A 22,300-nucleotide genomic window follows, 5' to 3' on the forward strand; every position below is an offset into this window, starting at 1 on the left:
AAGGTTCTGTTTTTGTTTTTCCACATTAGTTGTTTTTCTGGCAGTTTCCTGATGGCAATATGAGGTCCAAATGACATCGATGTGTTTTCTTTCTCTGGTTGTTTCATGATGGTAATTTCAACCCTGCGAATAATTTGTAATAAAAAAGTAAACTGAATGTCTCTTGTCATGTTGCCTGCTATAGGTTGTCAAAAAAGCAGACATGATCAACAAAAATATGACTCATCAGGTACAAGCTGAGAGGGATGCACTGGCCCTAAGCAAAAGTCCTTTCATTGTCCATTTGTACTATTCACTGCAGTCAGCAAACAATATCTACTTGGTGAGTAAACAGTCTTCCTTTTTTGTCTTCCATCAGCAGTCACTGAAGTCAGTGACTTAAGATTCCAGTCTCTGGATTCAGAGTACCTGGGTTTAAATTCCAGCTCTTGAACTTACTTGCTTTAGGATCTTGGCTAAGTTACCTTACTTGTTCTGTTAGTCTTCTCCAAAAAAAAGGAACTAACAGTGCATGCGCGTGCGTGTGTGCGTGTGTGTGTGTGTGTGTGTGTGTGTAGCAGGGGATTTATTTTAAGGACTTGCCCTTGGTGATTGTGCGGGCTGGCCAGTCTGAAATCTACAGGGTAGGCTGGCAGGCTATAAATCCAGGGAAAAATTGACATTGTAGCACCAATCCCAAAGCAGTGCAGAGGCAGAATTCCCTCTTCTTTCAGAGACAGAGGTTAGGGTGGCAGCTGCAAGTAAGAGACAACACTGAAGTCTCTTTTTTTCCTTAAGGCCTTTAGCTGGTAGGATGAGGCCCAACCACATTATGGAAGACAATCATCTTTCACTCAAAAATACCTTCACAGCAGCATTTAGATTGGTATTTCACCAAGTAATTGCAGTACCATGGCTTAGCCAAGTTCACATAAAATTAATTATGGTCATGTGTCACTCATTTTGATTCAGAGCAGACCACATATAGCACAGTGGTCCATAAAATTTTAATAGAGCTGAGAAATTACTGCCTTTTAGTGACATCTCTACATCATAGTGCAATGCGTTACTCACGTGTTTGTGGTGATTCTGGTGTAAATAAACCTACAACACTGCTAGTCATATGAAAGTATAACTCACATAATGTACAGTACATAACACTTGATAATGATGATGCATGACTATGTTACTGGTTTATGTACTTACTATACTACACGTTTTATCACTATTTCATTACTTTACAATGTACTATTTCTACTTACTCATTGTTGTAAAACAGTATGCCACGATATTCCAGAAGTGCTCTCATGCATCTTGAGTTTAACGCCTCTCTTGATCATGTCATTTTCTCATCTGTATTTAATCTCATGTTGTTATGTACAGGCTTGTGGCACTAGGCCATACAACATAGCCTGGGTGTGTAGTGTAGGCTGTACTGCTGGGTATGCGTAAGTGTACTCCACAGTGTTTGCACAATGACAAACATGCCTAAAGACACATTTCTCAGAATATATTCCCTTCATCAAATGACGCATGTCTAGAAAGTGAGATGATAATAGTATCTACCTCAAAGGTTGTTACGAAATTTTGGTAGGTTAATGAAAAGCATGAAGAACAGTGGGGTACATAGTGCTAAAATATCTGGTAAGAAAAGGACATAAACTGGAAATATTATGTAAAGTTTGGTATATAATAAGAAAGCTATTTGGAAGGTGTGGGTTTGTGGTGTGTGGAGTTTGAGAGGTAGAGTTTGAGAGGTGCTTGCTTTTCATTCAAAGCAGAAGCTTACACTCTATTAACGCTAGTAAGGAATTGGAGAAGGGCAGTGAGGAAGAAGTGAGGATAGAAGGTACTTTGACTACACATGCTAGAGGGTCTCCTGACTTCAGAGATGGTCTGTGGTTTAAATGTTTGGTAACTCCAATAGCTTTTGATTAATATATACAAGTGCTTTTCTGGGAATGAATTGGACTTTGGGATGTTAGATTTTAAGCCTGTGGTTTATGTTTATCAACAGAAGGCTCATTTTTTTCATGATTTGATTATCATTAAGAGTGTAAGCCCTTTATCCCTGATGTGCTAAAGCTTTCTTGCAAGTCAGTGGAACATATTTGTGCCACACTTCAACTTCTTGCTATACCAAAACTTAAGATTAAACAGAACTCTAATAAAGAAATGATATACAGCTTTGAGCTATAGGCCTGAGCATTTAGAATAGGTTATAAAAGACTCTATTTTAAAACCCCTTTGGTACCTAAGGGTTAAATACATTTCTAATCTTTTAGTGAATCTGTGAGTATACTTAGACTGATATTAAATGTTACAAATCACAGTTGTTTAATGAATGCATAAGGTATGATCATATTGTAAATACTATTCTTCTACCTGTTTTTTCCACTTAGTGGTGACCTCATCCTTTTTAATGACTATATAACATTACACATTTATTTATGAATTCTGTAATTTCTTTTTAACTAAATGGTTGGCTTTTGTTTTTGTTTTTGTTCTTACTATTCTAAACAACACTCCAATGAATACTTTAGCATGAATTGCAGTGCCTGGTTGTAGCAACCTAACTATAGGAGATAAGACTGGGTAATGTTTGAGAGAAACATAATGGAGTAAAGATACAACTTTGTATTGAAATTCACCCTCAGAGGAAGACCCCTAGGTTCTGAAAAGGCATGAGATGGGGCTCTACTTTTTAGGAATATTCACTTTTTGAGTGAGTTAAAAAAAATACATGGTAGCAGTAAAGAGGTGAAAACCACAGAATAAGAATAATGGACTTTCCATCTTTTAAGCCAGTTGTTGGCAAACTATGGGCTAGATCTGACCTGCTATTTCTTTATAGCCTGTGAGCCAAGAATACCTTTTCCATTTTTAAAATGTCAGGGGGAAATCAAAAGAAAATAATATTTTGTGATACGTGAAATTTATATAAAATTTGAATTTCAGTGAATAAGTAAAGTTTTATTGAAACACAAACAACCCCTTCCTTTTGTTTACAAATTGTTTATTCTCATGTAGCAGCAGACCTTATAGCTACCACAACCTAAAAATATATACTAGCTGGCTCTTTACAGAAAAAGAAGGGAACATTATATGTTATTTAAAGAAGATAGGAAGCTGCTTGATCCTTTAATTCTTATTGGGGCTCTCTTAATACCTTTACCATGGACTATGTCCTACACAGTGTGTGTGCCTTCCCCAGTGCCATGACTGGCTTGGGCATCAGTCATGACTTAGCCCTATGGCAGCCATGGGTTTCCACAGCCCTAGTCTAATGGTGGTGGTTGAAGGGCAGGTCAACCTGCTCAATTGGTGGCTTTTTTTTCAATGCTGTGTCCTAAAATTGGTGGAATAAGTAAACAGCTATAATATTTTTTTTTATTTCCTATTCCTGATATTGGATAGAAGTCCATAGCTTGTCTACTAACTTTATCACAGGTTTAGATCACTGATACTCAAAGTGTGGTCCACAAATAAGCAATGCCAGCATCATCTGGGCACTTAATAGAAATGCAGAATCTCAAGTTCCACTCCAAATCTGTTGAATCAGAATCTGAATTTTAACAAGATCCCAGACACATTGAAGTGTGAGAAGCACTGGTTTAGAGAAAAACAAGATTTTCTAGAAATGGGAAGCTAGTTTGAGGAAAAAAGATAAGGTATGACTGAACTTAGCCACAAAAATAAAAAATAATTGACTACTACATATCAGGTACTATGCTAGGAGCAAGAACATGATGAAAACATTTTTTTTTAAGGTTTATTTATTTATTTTAGAGGGGAAGGGAGGGAGAAAGAGAGGGAGAGAAAGAACATCAGTGTGTGGTTGCCTCTTGTGTGCCCCCTACTGGGGACCTGGCCCACAACCCAGGTATGTGCCCTTACTGGGAATTGAACTAGCAACACTTTGGTTTGCAGGCTGGTGCTCAGTCCACTGAGCCACACCAGCCAGGTCAAGATGAAAACATTTATTATGGAAACATTTAAACATACACAGAAGTCAAAAGTTAACATAATTAATTAGATCAACCTTTCACATAATAGTTTTGATTCCCTTAAGTCATTGCTTGGATTCATTATTTTATTAAAGCTTGAAAATTATGGTTTTTACACTTTTATTATTGCTTTAGCTCTCATTAGCTGGAGTTCTTTTATGACACTAACACACTACCTACTGCGCTAACACGGCACCTTAGCTGGACTTCTTTTATAAAGAACTTTCCTTTATCACCCAATTCATTACTCTGAAATTCAGCTATTATGAGGCAAGCAGGAAAAATCCTTGATTCTTTTCCTTTCATCACCAATTTTCAGAAGAGCTACTTCCAACTGTTTATACTGTTACTTTTATTTTTTGTTAAGTGTCTTTATGAATTAATGGAATTTTATAGATATATAACACATAGGTTTTATGTGTTTTTAATCCACTGTGGTCATGTTCATATTGTCCCATCTTTAGTTAGCAGGAACCCCTTTGGTTAATCTGTCTTTTTATACTGTCCTAGTATTCTGATAGCTTTCTTTCTTTCTTTGTGGCATGACAAGATACGTAAGGGTCATTTTGTAAATGTCCTGTACTAGACCTAGGCAAGGAAGTCTATCTACTTTTATTGCAAAATAGTGTTTAGACACCACAATCTAGGGTGATCAGTCCCTTTAGGCCTTTTCAGCAAATAGACAAGAAAACACATATTTTTATAAAAAGGGAAAAAATATGTCATGAATGCATACTGATATTTTCAATTCAATGGAAGATTATAGAATTTTTGTTTAACATCTTGAAAAATATATAAATTATTAAAATATTTGGGAAAAATATTTGTTTTAAACTGAGAATCTAAGATCCTAATAAAATTAACATAATTACATATTTGCTTTAACATACAGTATCTGTATATCTAATATTCAAAATGACAATACAAATATGGTTTTACTAACACTAAAACAACTGGATTCAATTTAGGATTTCTTTGTAGTTTTTTTTGTCCTTGGGATATACTTTCAAATTCTGTTTTCTGAAGTCACTTGAAATAATTCTCTGTGTGGGTATGAAACTTGATGTAGAGTTAGGTTCATTTGTTCCCCTTTCATTTCAGAGCTTTCTACTTAAAAAGAGGAATCCATAAAAGTACTAGAAGAAAACTGATGTATTTTTATAATCATAGAATGATGCAAGACACTATGTACAACATAATACTTACCATATTTTGCTGTATATAATGTACTCCCATGTATAATATGCACCCTAGTGCTGTATATAATGTACTTGGGAGTACACTAGGGTTACAGCATTGGGAGTTTTGGCCCAAACTTTCAGGAAAAAATCTTTCATTTTAATTTTCTATTTATATATAAATGGATTATCATATTCCTGGGTATTATTTTGCATATGGATATCATTATTGCTTTCTAGAGTTACACTTTTAACACATAGCATAAATAAAAGAATTAAAAACATTTATATAGATATGGAATTAGTACTACCTATGTATAATTGCACATCCTTATTTTTCCCTCAAAAATTTGGGCAATAAACTGCAGATTATACATGGCAAAATACAGTACTTAAATTTTAAAACATGTAACAAAATACCATACACATAGTCAAATGATGTGTTTGGAGAAAATATTTATTATCCAGAAGGCAGACAAAAGGCTAATTTTATTACTATGTAAACATATTTTACAAATCAATAAAAAAGAATAAATACTGCAGTAGAAAGTGAGCAAAGAATGGAAGTAGTTCACAGAAGAAATACAATATAATGGCCAAAAACAGTGTGAAAAGATGCTACATCTCCCTAAAAATAAATAAACATTTAAACATGTCCATCTTTTCTTCCTTAGACTGGCAAAGATAAAAAGGATTAGTAATCACTGTTAACTAGGATACAAGAGAATAAGAATCTCATCAGCTCAAATACATTATCTGTTTACTTATTTATTTCCCTCTACTGAATTATAAACTCTAAGTGCAGTGACTACATTTTATTTGTGCATTATATTCCCAGCACTAGCACAGTATTCAGCACAGATTCTGTGTTTCATCAATGTTTTTAATGATTGATCTCATCAACAAATATCAACTAACTTCTGTGGACCCGGGAAACTAGTACTAACCTAAGGAGGAAAGAAATGACCTTGTTTTATTAACTTTTTAGTTAAGGCAGTATTTTACAGCTTAAAACTATAGAAAATTTTATGATTTAAAACAAGTACATATAGAAGCAAAACTAGAGCTTTGCAAACCACACATAGCAATAATGGAATCATCTGTAGTTACATAATGCTAATATCATTGAATGAAAGTTTTTTGGGAAATAGGTTATTTATATAGTTTCAAAGTCTCTTCCCTAGATTAAAGTAATTACAAAAGGGGAAAAGTACTTCTTCAATGGAGAAATCTGGAAGGCACAACCTTAAATAAGCAATCAAAGTTAACATCACCAGTCATAGAGCACACTGATGTTAGTTGAATGGCTACCTGGTGGGAGTCACTGAGAAGGACTCAACATCACTAATGTAGTATTCCTGCCAAAAAGGCATAAGTTGAATTGAATCATGAAAAAGTAATAATATGTCAAAAAATACTGCCTCCCACTATCCCCCCAAAAGGCTAATAACTTTCAGATTAAAGTAGGGGTGTCAAACTCATTTTCACCGGGGGCCACATCAGCCTCGTGGTTGCTTTCAAAGGGCCGAATGTAATTTTAGGACTGTATAAATATAACTACTCCTTTAACAGTTAAGCAGAGCTTGGTGCTGCCTCTGGGTAGAAACAAGGTGCTGGGCCAGGTAAAACCCTTGTTTTAAAAACCCTTGGAGGGCCAGATTCGGCCCATGGGCCTTTGTGTTTGCCACCTTGCTTTAGAGAGAGAGAAAGGGAGAGACAGGGAAGGAAACATCAGTGTGAGAGAAACATGTATCAGTTGCCTCCCATATGTGCCCTAACCAGGGAAGAAACCTGCAACCCAGATATGTTCCTTGGCTAGGAGTTGAACCCACAGCGTTTTGATGTATGGGATGACTCTGCAACCAACCGAGCCACTGAGTCAGGGCACCTGGGCACATTTTTGACGATGAGTCTGTGCCCTGCCTGCAAAACCCTTCATTGGACTTGGACTTGGGACTGTAGGTGTCTGCTCTTCCAAAAGAGGAGAAAGAGACATTTTCTAAGTTTAGAGCTACAGACATACATGCACTTGCATTTACCTTTGTTACAGAATTTCAGCCATAGAATGCTTTTGAAAATAAATCTTCTAAAAAGAGAACAGTTTTTAAAAAATTGCTGATAGATGTGAACCAAATGTTTTTCTAACAGGCAGGTAAGCCAGATTACATAAGTCAAATATAATGATGGCTTTTAAATTTCCATTTTCTCCAGGTCCGTTTCATTTTGTGATTCTGTTGTCGGAGTTCTTTGGTGGCATCCAGAATTGTCGTCTTTCTTCCACATTCCCTTCATTTTCTATCTGCTTTCTTTAATGTGAACTTGAACCCCAGTCCATTATCCTTGTCAACTCTTTTCTTTTTCTCCTTTTAGTTGTAATTTCGTTCTTTCAATTCTACCTCTTGCTTCTAAACTATTTTTATACACAAACAGCTTTTATCCCAAGTATTGAGAACTTTTCTAACTTAAAGATGTTCTTTACTTTAAATAGGATCCACAAAGTATCTAGTTGAATGGAATCACTGGATTAAAAAGTCTGCGATTAAATGTGTTGAACTTTGATTGGTGAAAAGCAAAGTTGATCAGCAGTACCAGACAGATACTTGGAAAATAACATGGATCTTTTTTTGCCAGAATTAGAATAACATTTGTGAGGAAGAAATTTAATCTGCTTTGGTTAGTTTTTTTTTTTTTTCCTGGTGTATTTTGTGTGGATGTGGCATTGAGGAATATGAGAGACATAAATATTGTTATGCTTCTGATGGTGTATATGCATTTATTTAGACTTATCAACTTCTGGTATGTTTGTTGTATTTGTGTATTTATCTCTTTCTCAGTTTCCTGTCTTACATAGTCTAGAGAATACATCTACCTAGAACTTCCCATCTATTTTCTGGGAAAGTATACATATTTAAATAAGTATCTTGATGACTCTGGAAAATTTCTATATTTTGCTACAGTGACACACACACTTGTACATGCTTACATTTGCCCATGTGTAAACTACCGTATTTCACCATGTGTAATGTGCACCTTTTTGCCCAAATTTTTGAGGGAAAACTCAGGATGTGCATATACATGTGTGTAATGATTACATACCATGGATCTAATTGTATAATAATCCCATGTATATAATGCACAAAAACTTGTGTGTGTTATACACAGGAAAATATGGTATATTCATTATGAAAACAACACTTGCTGATTAAAATCCAACAGCAGGGAAGTCCTAGGCCCTGTCCTGGGGCGTCCATGCTTTCCAGCTTTTCCTGGGTCCTGAACGGTGCTTCCTGGACCTCAGCAGGCAGCACAGCCTCCTGGGACACTTGCTGAAGCCACCTGATGGAGCCCATGCCCACCGCTTCTGATTCAGTGTGTCTCTGTGGGGGCTGGTGGATTTTTAACCACATAGAATACTTAGATAAAATTTCTCAAAAGTTTCCAGGTAGAGCTGATACCGCTGATGCAGAAATCACACTTGGAGATCACTGGTCTATAAAATGCTACGTGTTAGATTTTTTTTTTCTAATTTCCATTTACCAAATGTGTCTTAGTGGAAGCATCTTAATTAATTTTGGGGGTAAGAGTGTGGCCCCTAAAGCCAAACTGCCCACCTTGAAATCCTAGTGTGATCTAAGTATTATGTGTGTACAATAAATAAATAAAATCTTTAAAAAAGTCATGTAGTATGGTTAGCTTTTTGAATCACTGACCCAAACCTCTCTGCCTCCATCCCAGAATGATTGTATTACTGTTTTTCAGTTCCTTGATTATTTTTAGACTCTAAATCATATGTTACCTTTTTATTTACTTTTTTAATTTAGTTTCATCAAATATAGACAGGATTTCTTGACTCCTCCTTTGTGCTATGAGGGTACCAGTGATGTCCTTCTCGTCACTCCTTCCCCAGCTCTCGTCTGTTATTTCACGTTGTCAACCCTTCAGTGCCTTTCTGTCACTATGGTTGTCTCCTCTTCTTTCTTGAGAGTTTGATAAGAACTTGAAATTAAAAAACAGTTCGGTCTCTCTGACCATAGGGTGTCAGACTCATTTTCACCAGGCGCCACATCAACCTTGCCATTGCCTTCAAAGGGCTGAATGTAATTTTAGGACTGTATAAATGTAACTACTCTTTAACTAGGGGCAAGGAGCTCAGTGCTTCTGCCAGGTAGAAACAAGGTAGAGGGCTGGATTCAAGCTGTGGGCCTTGTGTTTGCCACCTGTGGATTAAAGGGTACCAAAGAGACATGACAACTAAATTCCTTCCTTGATTTCAGCTCTCAGGGACAATATTGAGATAATCAGAGAAACTTGAATGTGGACTATATGTTAGGTAATAGCATTATATTAATGTTAAGTTCTCAGGATTATATTACACCATAGTTATGTGAGAAAGCCCTTGTTAGTAGATACATGATAAAGAATTTAGCAGTGATGGGTCATGATCTTGTCAACTTGTTCTTGACTCATTCAGCAACATTTAAAAGTTATACACTAATACCAGTTTCTAATGTTGCCATATAGTTTTTTAAATTAAACTCTTTAATCTGTTAATGAGGTTAGTAATTGTGTTATTATGTAATTTAATTATGTTAATGGTTAACATAAATATTTATTGTACAGTCATATGTGGGGAGAGGAAGAAAGTAAATTCGACAAAATGCTAACAATAGGTTAATCTACATGAAGAGTATATGGGAAATCATTCTATTGTACTATTATACCTTTCTGTAAGTCCGAATTTTTGTTCAGACTAAACAGTTTAATTTATATTTAAAAAAATCATAAGGAAGTAAAAGGGAGAAAACTATACTTGAACAAAGATTAAAATAAAAAAATAAAAAAATAATCATAAGGCAACATGACCAAACCTGGTATTAATGCATACGGAGTGGCACCAGGAAAATGTGTTTTGTACAGAACCATGCTAAAAATATGTAACCATGATGCTCAAATAATACATATTTTAGTATAATCATACTGTTTTTATTCTGTAATATTTATGCTCCCTTTTGGTAGGTAATGGAATATCTTATCGGTGGAGATGTCAAGTCTCTCCTACATATATATGGTTATTTTGATGAAAAGATGGCTGTGAAATATATTTCTGAAGTGGCATTGGCTCTAGATTACCTTCATAGACATGGAATCATTCACCGGTAAAAACTGACTTTTCTCCGCTCTATTACTTAAAAATACAAAAATCAAATTATGTCTACAATAGTTGTATAACCACTTAGCCATATATCCAAGTTACCTAAAGTTTATTACTAACTGTGTGAATTTACAAATTCCATCAACTCTTCCTTCATCTCCTTGTGTTTTTATAATACATTGCTTTGACCATGAATATGCCATTTTATTGTGATGAATATTGAATCATTTTTCCATTCCTGTACCATCATACAAAACTGCTGTATTTTATAATCCCAGCTGATTATAGTGTTTTGCTCTGTGCAGTCAGGTAAGTGGTTCTGCCTTATGAAAGTTTGACCTTAATGTCTTTGAATGAGGTAAATATGATTTTGACCTGGCTTGAGGTTTATTTTAACTAATAAGGTTGATTTTTTTTCTAATGGATTATCTAATGGACTATCTAAATGAATAATGCAAAAGATTACCACTAAATCAGTTAACTTTCTTGTTGATTCATTTATACAAAAGATGGTTTGCTTTTTAAACTTTACTGCAGTTTCAAAGCCATCAATGAGTGCCGTATTTTAGAGAAAATAAATGGTGTTTGAGACTTCTGTAACTTTTTTCCCCCAGGAATTCTAACATCAGTACTAGCTCTCTTTCAGTTCTCTGCTATTTATCTTTTGTGTGTGCAGAGACTTGAAACCAGACAATATGCTTATTTCTAATGAAGGCCATATTAAACTAACGGATTTTGGCCTTTCCAAAGTTACTTTGAATAGAGGTAAGAAAAAATAGCAGGTAAGTATTTCTTTAAAATTCCAACAAATTATGTTTTTTCCCATTAAGTTATACTGTTTGTTTGTTTCTTTGTGTACAATGAATAAAATTTGATGATTATTTGTTCTAAAATAGACTAGAAAGGTGTAATGGTATCTTTCTTCCAATTAAAGATGAAAAATGGGAATCATTATTAAATCCTCAAAGGTCCTTGAAGTTCTTTGGATCTTCACAGAGAAATTCACAATTTCTGTTCTTTTGAATTCTTATCCCTACCAACACTGGTCCTGACCAATTCGATGTCAGTAAAATGACTAAAATATCTGTGATAAACACTGAATCCCTAAAGAATTTACTCAAATATACTTGACCACCAATAAGACCTTGGAAAACAAGGGGGAAAGAAAGTGAACACACAATGGATTTGTGGTGGTAAACACACGATAAAATATATAGATGATGTATTGTAGAACTGTACACTTTAAACCTATATAATATTATTAACCAATGTCACCCCAATGAGATCAATAAAAATAATAATAAGTGATCATTTTACACTATTAAGCTAGCAAAAAAGGAGAACTTACTGCTTCATCAGTATTAGGTATAAATGAAGTTTCTTAAGCTGACATTTTCAGTCTACCCTAAAAGTGTTATATCCCATACATCTATTACCATTTTTTATATATAAAGAAAATAGTATGATATTATATGTGCATGTTGAGTTATTTTATTTTACAGTGTTATGCACTAAAACCTGTAAAAATCTGTATTTCTATCTTGACCTATACTTGCACATTTTAATTAACATGAAGGGTACATAATTTGTATTAATTCCTTAATTAGATTCTGATTTGAAATTTAACTTACATTCCCACTATCGTGATTCCTTTATTTACTACCTCCTCTTCTAATATTTGATTTACCAAGGATTATTTTAATGCCAGTTACATAACACCCGTGTTTAGTGACCAAATACTTCCTGAAAAACTAAGACTTTGGATCATTACATTGGGTTCTATCTTTTTTATCAAACTTTAATGATTTAAATCAGTTGCTTAATTTGGTATGTTTACTCTATGGCATCTGACTTTCCTGGCTATATTTGTCTTGCACAAGCCAATTTCTAGGTAATTTAATGTGGAAAGAGGGGCAAAGTTCAAAACAGATGATTATAGACTTAGTCAATGACAGTTCAGGTTTTTAAAGAATTTCATATACTTTCTTTTCATATATAGACATCAATATGATGGATATCCTTATAACACCATCAATGGCTAAACCTAGACAAGATTATTCAAGAACCCCAGGACAAGTATTATCTCTCATCAGCTCTTTGGGATTCGTAAGTACTTTAAACAAAAAACACCTCATATAACCTGTCCTTTCATGATTACCATTTAACATTTAAAATCCTGTTATTTTGCTGGGGTTTTTAAATGATCGAGCCATGGCTAGTGTAGCTAAGCGGATTGAGTGTGGGCCTGTAAACTGAAGGGTCACTGGTTCAATTTCCAGTCAAGGCACATGCCTGGGATGCAGGCCAGGGTCCTGGTGGGGGGGCACATGAGAGGCAACCACACATTGATGTTTCTCTTCCTCTTTCTCTCTCCCTTCCCTTCTCTCTAAAAAATAAGTAAATAAAATCTTTAAAGAAAATGGTCAAGATGAATGTAAATATCAAGCATGTTAGATTACTTAACAGTTAATCTACTCAGGAGGTATAACGGTCTTTGGTGGTGCTATTGTGAAGATAATTGTTAACATTGTATTTGTCTTTCTTTTTAATAGCACCCACCACCGGGTGCAGACAAAAGTGATGAATCTGCAAATATTCTTCCAACTCATTTGTCTGAAACATCACAGCTTTCTCAAGGACTAATTTGTCCTATGTCTATAGATCAAAAGGACAGTACTCCTTATTCTAGCAAACTACTAAAATCATGTGAGTATAAAAGAAAAGGTGGTTCATTTCTAATATCAGTTTAACAATTTGAAAATGCAAACATCTGAACAGTCTGTAGCATTCCTATATTTCATTACATAGACATCATTTCTGACAGGAGTTATTATAGATCTTTAAGTCCGCATAACAGAACAAAATGTCTAGCTAATGAGAGATTCTTTGATTATCTATAATGATAGAATGATCATTGGGTAGATATCACCCAGTGTAATGGATCTACAGAAATCTTATATAGAGATGTAGTACCTATAATATTGTTTTGTCTTTATAAAATTACTTCTGAAAGATTTTTGAAATACACCCTGGCTAATGTGGCTTAATGGATTGAGTGCCAGCCTGTGAACCAAAAGGCCACAGTTCGATTTCCAGTCAGGACACATGCCTGGGTTGCAGGCCAGGTCAGGTCCTGGGGGACGGGCATGTGAGAGGTAACCACACATTGCACACATTGATGTTTCTCTTCCTCTCTTTCGCCCTCCCTTCCCCTCTCTAAAATAAATAAAATAAATAATAAAATAGATTTTTGAAATAAAATAGCTGAAGAAAAGTTATAATTTTGCTAAGTACCACACAATAAAAGACAAAGTCAAATACTGGAAGAGGAGAGTGGGACATTTGATATTTGTTTGGCACATGACTTCACCCTTTATAACTTGGCGACAGTGGACAATTTAGTTCTCTGCACTCAATTCTTCATCTTGGGAATGTGAATAATGATGCTTTGAAGGGTAATTACCATTAGTTGTTTTCATGGATGTTACCTCATTTTGAATTTGGTCCTCAACAAATCTGTACATATCTAGAACATATATAGTAGTGTCTTTTCTTCTTTTTGCCCATGAGAAAGCTAATATTTGAAAATACTTAGTTACACACTAGTAAATGGGAAAGCCAAGTCCTGATTACAAATACAATCTTCTGCTCACTTACCTTTCCCTCCGAATTCTGTAAATCTTGTTTCTTCTGTCAAAATCCAGTGTAAAAATGAAAATGACTAAATATATATTTATAGATTTGATAAACAGAGACTGTTGAAATACGTAATATGCTGAAGTTATTTTATAGCCCTAGTCTTAAGAAAAAATCATGCAGCTCCCTTAGTCATTCTTTAATCCAGTCAGAATTAGATAGGTGGAAGGCAGTACTGTGGATATAAAGATGGCTACGAGACATCCTTGCCTCAAAATAAATTTTAATTTTGTGGTGATTACAGTTATAAAAGGATAACAATCCTATAAAGTAAATGCCACAGAGACTTACTTTTATGTGACACAGAAAGTGACAAACACTAACTGGGAAAATCAGGAACGGTTCTAAATGAAGAAACAGCAACAACAAAGCTATAGGTTTTCTTTCCAGACCCAGAAAGAGAAACAGGACCTTGATAGCTCCCAGTATTGTGGGAAAGGGCATTTCAGATAGAGGAACTAGCATGAGAAAAGGCATGGACACATGGACAAGATTACTGTATTCCATCTTCACATCATAGGGACTAAATGTATTATGTGAGAACAAAAAGTATGTACAATGACAAAGAAAGCTTAGCAGATAGAGAGTGAAGGATCAAATGTCATTACAGGGGACCTAAAATTTAAGCTGTATCAAAAGTGCCAAAGTAGGAAATGGTCTGATTATATCAATGACCCAGAAAGAACTCAGTAGATATACAGTATGCACATAGCATTTGATCAGACACGAGTTCCATATTATGGGGAAAGGCAATGGAATAGTCTGGTCATATATCAAGGTCAGTGTCCAGTGAGTTTCGAGAATTCCATTGAGAGGATTTATGTACCATAAAGAAATTTGTTTTAGATGTACTTTGAAATTCTTCCAGATTTAAAGTTCTTATAAGATTTATTAAGTCAAAAAACTCAAGACTAAGAATTTATTTGGAATTGAAGTCATGTTCACCCATTTTGAAAAAAGGAAAACAAGATAAATATATCTTTTTATATGGGTATAAAATCTTTATATTTTATATATTTTGATCTTTGGTAAAAGCATAATGGTCTACTGTGTCTAATTTAAGCTCAGGAGCAGTAATTTTGGGCATCATTATTTATACAATAAAGGCACATGTATTGTGTTGATAGTGCTGCTTTCTTCTAATAGCTCACTCTTAGCCAATTTACCATTATTTATTCGTTTTACCCAATGGTATTAAAAAAATCCCTTACAGTTGTGCATAATTCACACTTGTAAGCACATAAACCTCAACATTAAAATAAAGCTATAGTTTTAATTAAATGCAAGTTGAACTGGGTAAATTTAGTCACATTCTGGCCTCACATCACATCTGGATATAGCCCATCAACAATGCTCCTTTCTCTAGAGGAGTTTCAAATTGGGTAATGAATATTAAATGGATTTCTTCCTGATTATAAATTAGTTCCCTTGTCCTGATTTTTACTTTACAAATGTTGAGAGGTTCTTTTTTAACTTTCAGAACAGTATTTGTATGCCAAAAACATGAAGAGTCATTTTTGTGGGTTGGGTAATGTTTATGTAGAAATAGCTCTGATGAGCAATACTTGATATATTGCCTAATTATCTGTCAAGATTCAGGTTCAGTGAGGAACTAGGAAAGATGTGACATAAGGTTCAATATTTTGTCTTCCCTCCAGGTCTTGAAACAGTTGCCTCCAACCCTGGAATGCCTGTAAAGTGCCTAACTTCTAATCTACTCCAGTCTAGGAAAAGGCTGGCTACATCGAGTGCCAGCAGTCAGTCCCACACTTTTTTATCCAGTATGGAATCTGACTGCCACAGCAGCCCCAGATGGGAAAAGGATTGCCAGGTTAGAGTGAAATTTATCTTAACCGTTACCAATTATGTATGTGAAATTAACAAGAGAAACACGTTTTACCTTTTCGTTTAAATTCTTTTTGGAAATGAAACTGTTACATGAACAACAGTCAAGGTAGTCTTTATTTACCTTTACATTGTGTTAAATTCTTTTGAAATATCTATTTCTCATTCAAATGCATTTTTTTTTTAAGAGAATGAAGTTTCTATTCACTCTCCAAGAAAGGAAAGGAAAGTATGGAGAGATGTACCAGCCTGAAATTATTCCCACTTTATATAATGAGATTCCAAATTTTTAAATTTTTGCTATAAATTGATAGAATGTTTGGCTTCTATGCATCTATATAAACTTTATTTTTTTTTTCAGTTCCCTACCATGACACAGATATTAGCTTGTTGATTTTTTTTTAATGTATATCTTATTTTTAAACTTCCTCCTTTGTACTGATTTCCACCAGTTTCTCATTTAACGAAATGGCAACTCTTCTGGATCAGAAATAACTTTTAGACCACAAAGATAATGTAGATGTACCCTCAAAATTATCTATTCTTCCCTGGCTGGTGTGGCTCAGTGGATTGAGCATCAGACTGAGGACTGAAAGGTTGCTGGTTCGATTCCTGGTCAAAGCACATGCCTGAGTTGGGGTGTGGGAGAGGCAGCCAATCAGTGTTTCTCTCCCTCTCTTTTTCTTTCCTTTCCCCTCTCTCTAAAATAAATAAGTAAATTTTTTAAATAAAAGTATCTATTCTAATAAAATTGCTTGCTAAGTGAATGAATTTACTTAGTTCTTATATTTAATTTAAATATTCTACCTTTCTCTTTTTAAAAGCAATTAAAGCTGAGAAGATCTGAAATTTTAAATTATAATAAAGTTGCCCTCATAAAATGCCAATAAAATAATGACAGATTAGAAGAATGGTAGTACACAAAGAATAAACCTTCTGTTTAATAAAATAATTTGGACTGTATTTGCCCCTTATTATCAGTCTTATAATTTTCTTTTTTTTTTTAAGATTTTATTTATTTATTTTTAGAGAGAAGGAAGGGAGAGAGAGAAAGAGAGAGAGAGAGACAGAGAGAGAGAGAGAGACAGAGAGAGACACACATCAATGTGCGGTTGCTGGGGGCCGTGGCCTGCAACCTAGGCATGTGCCCTGACTGGGAATCGAACCTGCGATGCTTTGGTTCGCAGCCCGCGCTCAATCCACTGAGCTACGCCAGCCAGGGCTTATCATTTTCTTTATTATTCTTGGATATTTGCATTTTATAAGTAAGGTCAAATTTTTTAGTTAAGGCAGGATTTCTCAATTTTTTTTCTTCTCTCCTTATAGGCCTCTTTATAGATAATATGTATATGTTACAGAATAAACCAGATTTACATTCCTAGTAAAATTATTTCATTTCTGTCCTATTCAAGAAAGAAATATACTGTTTCCACTAGACACAGCTTTACCTTGTTGCTCCTACTCCTGCATCCCCGAGGAATGCAATGATTGTATTCTGGTGGTTCCTCTCAAGTTACAGTCAACAGAAGGGCAAGGGACCCCGATAAGCCCTGTGCTGATCCCCAAATGCATCATTTTCTGTGCTTGAATATCAATGAGTTGTAATTCAGGAATTTTCTTTGATTCATGACTAAGTGCTCTGTGTTATTACTTACTTAAAAAAGTTTAATTTTCACATATCAAAAATAGTCACTATTAGAGTTACTGAAGATTCCCTCTGAGTAATCATGTAAAAATCCTCATTACCAAGCACCAATGTGCAATATTAGGTACAAAGCTCTGACCACCCAATAGCTTCTGCAGATGGTTGGAATTCAGTTTTCAAGGAAAACACTTTGTTATCAGTGTTGACAACTTGTTGACAATGGATTTAACTCCTGTTATTTTTGGTTTCTCATTATAAATTACCACTAATTTATCCTTACCCTTATCATCTTGGTTTTCTTTTACTTGTTTGAAGTGATACATGTTTATATTAATAATATTTTTATCTATAATTTCCCATTAACTATATTTATATCAAGTCTTGTACATTTTGAAATTCAAAATAGAATTGTCTATACTCACTCCTATGCAAAGCAGATATATGCATAATAGAGCCTTCCCCCAAATTTCTCTGAACATGTTGCCTGCTAATTTGTTCTATTTAAATAACATATAATACACCATCAAATAAGTATTATAGAAAATTTGATTTACATTTTAGATCAGTGTTTCACTCAAAATAGTGTATTTAAATGTATACTAAAATTTTTTATATTGCTTTTAGTTATCTGTTATCATTGTTCTTTTGTTCCATTGGAAAGTGGGAATAGGTAAATAGCTTATGGGATCATTTATTCCACCTAAGTGGGCAGAAGTTTAACACAGGTTAAAGAATCTCAGCTTCATATAACTAAAAAAAGTCCTTCCCTTTCCCCTTAGGAAAGTGACGAGGCATTGGGCTCTACAATGATGAGCTGGAACACAACTGAAAAGCTTTTATGTACAAAATCTACAAATGCCATCAAGACCAGAAGTTTCAATAAGAAGGATCTTGAGTTGGCCCTGTCTCCCATTCAGAACAGCAGTGCCATTCCTGATAGTGGAAGCTCTTGTGTAAACCTTGCTAATAACTGCTTCTCTGGGAAAGTTTCTTGGGAAGCAAGAGAACTGGATATAAATAATATTAATATGGCTGCTGACACAAGACAGTCTGGTTTTCATCAGTCACATCAGGGGCCTGTGGATTCTGATGGTATTACTGAAGAACACCTTGGGAAAAGAAGTGTTAAGAGACATTTTGAGTTAGTTGACTCCAGTCCTTGTCAGAAAACCATACAGAATAAAAAAAGTTGTACAGAATATAAACATAGTAATGAAATGAGAGATTGTTATACAAATCAAAGTACAAACTTAACCACTGAAATTCAGGGCCTTAAGCTATCAGTATATAGAAGTCAGCAAAATGACTGTGCTAATAAGGAGAACATAGTTGATTCTTTTATGGATAAACAACACACACCAGAAAAAACACCTATCCCAGTGATAGCAAAAAACCTTATGTGTGAACTGGATGAAGATTGTGACAAGCATACTGACAACTTAAGTTCTAGTTTTCTATGTTCTGATGATGACAGAGCTTCTAAAAATATTTCTGTAGATTCTGATTCATCTTTTCCTGGAATTTCTATAATGGAAAGTCCACTAGAAAGGCAGTCCTTAGATCCAAATATTAGCATCAAAGAATCTTCTTTTGAAGAATCAAATATTGAAGACCTACTTACTGTACCACTCAGCTGCCACAAAAGTTCCTTGCCAAAAGATGACTCGAACCCTGCTGTCCAAGTCAGTAACCAAAAAACATTAGCACCTTCTTCGGAGGTGTTGACAACATTAACCTGCTCTAAAAGAAATGCTGTAGCTTTTCGAAGTTTTAACAGCCATATTAATGTATCCAATAACTCAGAACCATCCAAAATGAACATTACTTTAGATGCAATGGATATGTCGTGTGCTTATAGTGGTTCGGACCCCATGGCCATAACCCCTACTCAAAAGGAAAAACCCTACTTCTATCAGGTATGTTATTACTTTCTAACACTTGTTCTTTGAATTGTAAAAAAATAAATTATGAAGGCCAGACTCTTGCCTGTCCTTCATACAATATTATGCATGTAGTCTTGTAGTCACTATACAATATTAAGCATGTAGGCTTGTTTTACTGGTCAGAAATGTCTAGATTGTTGAAGGTTTCAATGCAGAAAAGTTTACTGTTCTTAATGACAATGCCACCTTCATTCATACTGCTCTATATACTTTCACATATTTACATTCATATACTTATAATCACATATTTTCACTTGATCCCAGAAACAGTGCGTTATAAAAGTAAAGTCGACCATCTTCTAAGCACATGTTTAGATGATCTCTTTTTTACAGAAAAAAGATGAAAGTATACATTTTAATTCTTATTTTGTTTTTATTTTCTAACCCTTTATCTTTTTTTTCTCCCCTCATGAAGAGACATAATATAAAAAGTGGAAACCTGGAATTCAGAGTTACAAAACTTGGGTTTTTTATTCAGAACTCACTGGGGGACTTAGAGGCCCTTACCCTCAGAGCCTCTGTGCACCACCTGTCTGTAGAATATAATGATACCTATCCTGCTGGTCTCACAGAGTCCTTGTGAGACAACTAAATATCTTAAAAACTCAAACGCCAATTAGCACAAGAGGTTATTTTTATTTAGTTCTACCTTATGTATTATCCTAACATTTCAGTCATTTGTCAGCCGCAGCCTCCCTCATTGACTTCTTAGGCTTGCGTTATTCTATGCTATCAATAGTTTTTTCTTGCTGACTTTTTTATTGTTTCTTGTGTATCCATATCTTATTGACCATAGTTGGTGTTACCTAGCCTCTGGAGTATCATTAGATATTAGGGCTTTTTATAATTATACTTAGTTATGAGTCCTTCTTCAAAACTGATGAAGGACTTGAGTATGTTCTCCATGCTAAGCAGCCTCACTCTTTTGTTTTGGCATTTCTGTTCACTGTAAAAGGAATTAATTGTCTTTTAAAAACTCTTTTTCAATAGCAGACCCCAAATCAAGTCAAGTCAGAAACTCCATATCGAACTCCAAAGAGTGTAAGAAGAGGGGCAGCCCCAGTGGACGATGGGCGAATTCTGGGAACCCCAGACTACCTTGCACCTGAGTTGTTATTAGGCAGAGCCCATGGTAAGGCACATGTCTTGAGTTTTTGAAGTGTTATCTATCACTGCATTTCCTTTTTTTAAAAAAGATTTTATTTATTTTTAGAGAGAGGGGAAGGGAGGGAGAAAGAGAGGGAGAGAAACATCAATGTGTGAGAGATACATCCATTGGTTGCCTCTCGCATGCCCCCCAACTGGCCCACAACCCAGGCATGTGCCCTGACTGGGAATCAAACTGGCCACCCTCCATTTCCCACGTCAGCGCTCAATCCGCTGAGCCACACCAGCCAGGGGTACATTTTCTTTTGAGGTAAAATTGTTTTACGTTTTTTGCTACTTGGATTACCTGAAGTAGAAAATTAAGTCATGCAGTTGTCTCCTGTATGTGACATTTGTTACAAGGAAAGAAGACATGCAGCCATTTGTTCTTTGCGTCTGGTACAGTCTCAGTGATCTAAGAAGTCCCACCTTTCACTCACTGGTTGTCTTTGTTCTAAATGGTTCCTCAAGTCTATTGTAGTTTTGGCTCAAAAATACACAGTAGCCTAAAATTCTGTCCAGTCTGCATAAGACTTTCTGTCTAAAGTGTATGTACCCTCGTTTATATCTTCACCAGAAGGGCCAAGCCAGAGACAAGCCATCCTTCAAAATGCAACATAAGAATGAAAGGATGGCATATTCACTTACCTTATTTTCCCTTCCTACATCTAAAATGTACTGTATTTGTTTCCTGGAGTTACTGTAACAAAGTACCACAAACAGGGTGGCTCGAATAACAGAAGTTATTGTCTGAACGTGCTGGAAGCCAGAAGTCAAAAAATCAAGGTGTTGACAGAGCTCATGCTCTCTCTGAAACCTGTAGGGGAATGCTTTCTTGCCTTTTCTTAGCTTCTAGTGTTTGCTGGCAATCTTTGACATTTCTTGGTTTGTAGATGCATCAGTAATCTCCCCTCTTTATGTGATGTTCTCCCTGTCTGTGGTCACACTGGTGTGCTCTCCTAAGAATGCCAGTCAAACTAGGGACCCACCCTACTCCAATATGACTTCATCGTAACCTAACTATATCTGCACGGACCCTAATTCAAATGTAAAATTCAGAGGCCCTCAGGGTTAGGACTTGAAGTTTTTTCAAGTGGGCATAATTTAACCCACAGCATAACCCTGTATTCTACTTTTGGGTATTAATCACTTACCTTTGCTTTGGACTCTTTTTGTGAGATCATCTGTCTCATCTTCCCACCCTACTCCACAACTTTCATTTTTGTTCCTCTCCTGACTTTTTTCCTTAGTCTAAAAATTATCTTCCACCCTTATCTTCCCCTCACTACCTAACTTCTCAAAGCTTGCTTTTCTTTGCCTCACCATTTTTGCTTTGGCAATCTGATTATTTATTTATTTTTATTGTTCAATTACAGTTGCCCCAGTTTTCCCTCATTACTCTCCCCTGCCCTACCGACCCCTACCTCCCATATTCAAACCGCCTGCCCCCATTGTCTTTGCCCATGGGTCCTTTATACATGTCCCTTGACCCAATCCTTCCCCTTCCCCTCCCATTGTCCCCTCGCCCCCTCCCCTCTTGTCACTATCAGTTTGTTCTTTGTTTCCCTATCTCTGGTTCTATTTTGCTTACTTCTTTGTTTTGTCGATTAGGTTCTACTTATAGGTGAGATCATACGGTATTTGTCTTTCACCACCTGGCTTACTTCACTTAGCATAATGTTCTCCAGTTCTATCCATGCTGTTGGGAA

At 35.4% G+C, this 22,300-nt stretch overlaps 1 protein-coding gene across 2 annotated transcripts in view; it reads left to right on the plus strand.

Annotated features, from left to right (window-relative positions):
• Nucleotides 1-22,300, plus strand: part of MASTL (microtubule associated serine/threonine kinase like) — a 35,258-nt gene that overhangs the window by 2,736 nt on the left and 10,222 nt on the right. The window contains exons 2-9 of one of the 2 annotated variants that reach the window (XM_045857964.1): nt 185-322; nt 10,181-10,320; nt 10,993-11,081; nt 12,316-12,422; nt 12,869-13,022; nt 15,671-15,843; nt 18,282-19,418; nt 20,436-20,577. In XM_045857964.1, the coding sequence (XP_045713920.1) occupies nt 185-322; nt 10,181-10,320; nt 10,993-11,081; nt 12,316-12,422; nt 12,869-13,022; nt 15,671-15,843; nt 18,282-19,418; nt 20,436-20,577 (2,080 nt within the window). The remainder of the gene's footprint in view (nt 1-184; nt 323-10,180; nt 10,321-10,992; nt 11,082-12,315; nt 12,423-12,868; nt 13,023-15,670; nt 15,844-18,281; nt 19,419-20,435; nt 20,578-22,300) is intronic. The other variant, XM_045857965.1, reaches the window with a different exon arrangement.

This window comes from Phyllostomus hastatus, unplaced genomic scaffold (assembly GCF_019186645.2).
Source record: "Phyllostomus hastatus isolate PE091 unplaced genomic scaffold, TTU_PhHast_1.1 phas_scaffold_1674, whole genome shotgun sequence".
NCBI lineage: Eukaryota > Metazoa > Chordata > Mammalia > Chiroptera > Phyllostomidae > Phyllostomus > Phyllostomus hastatus.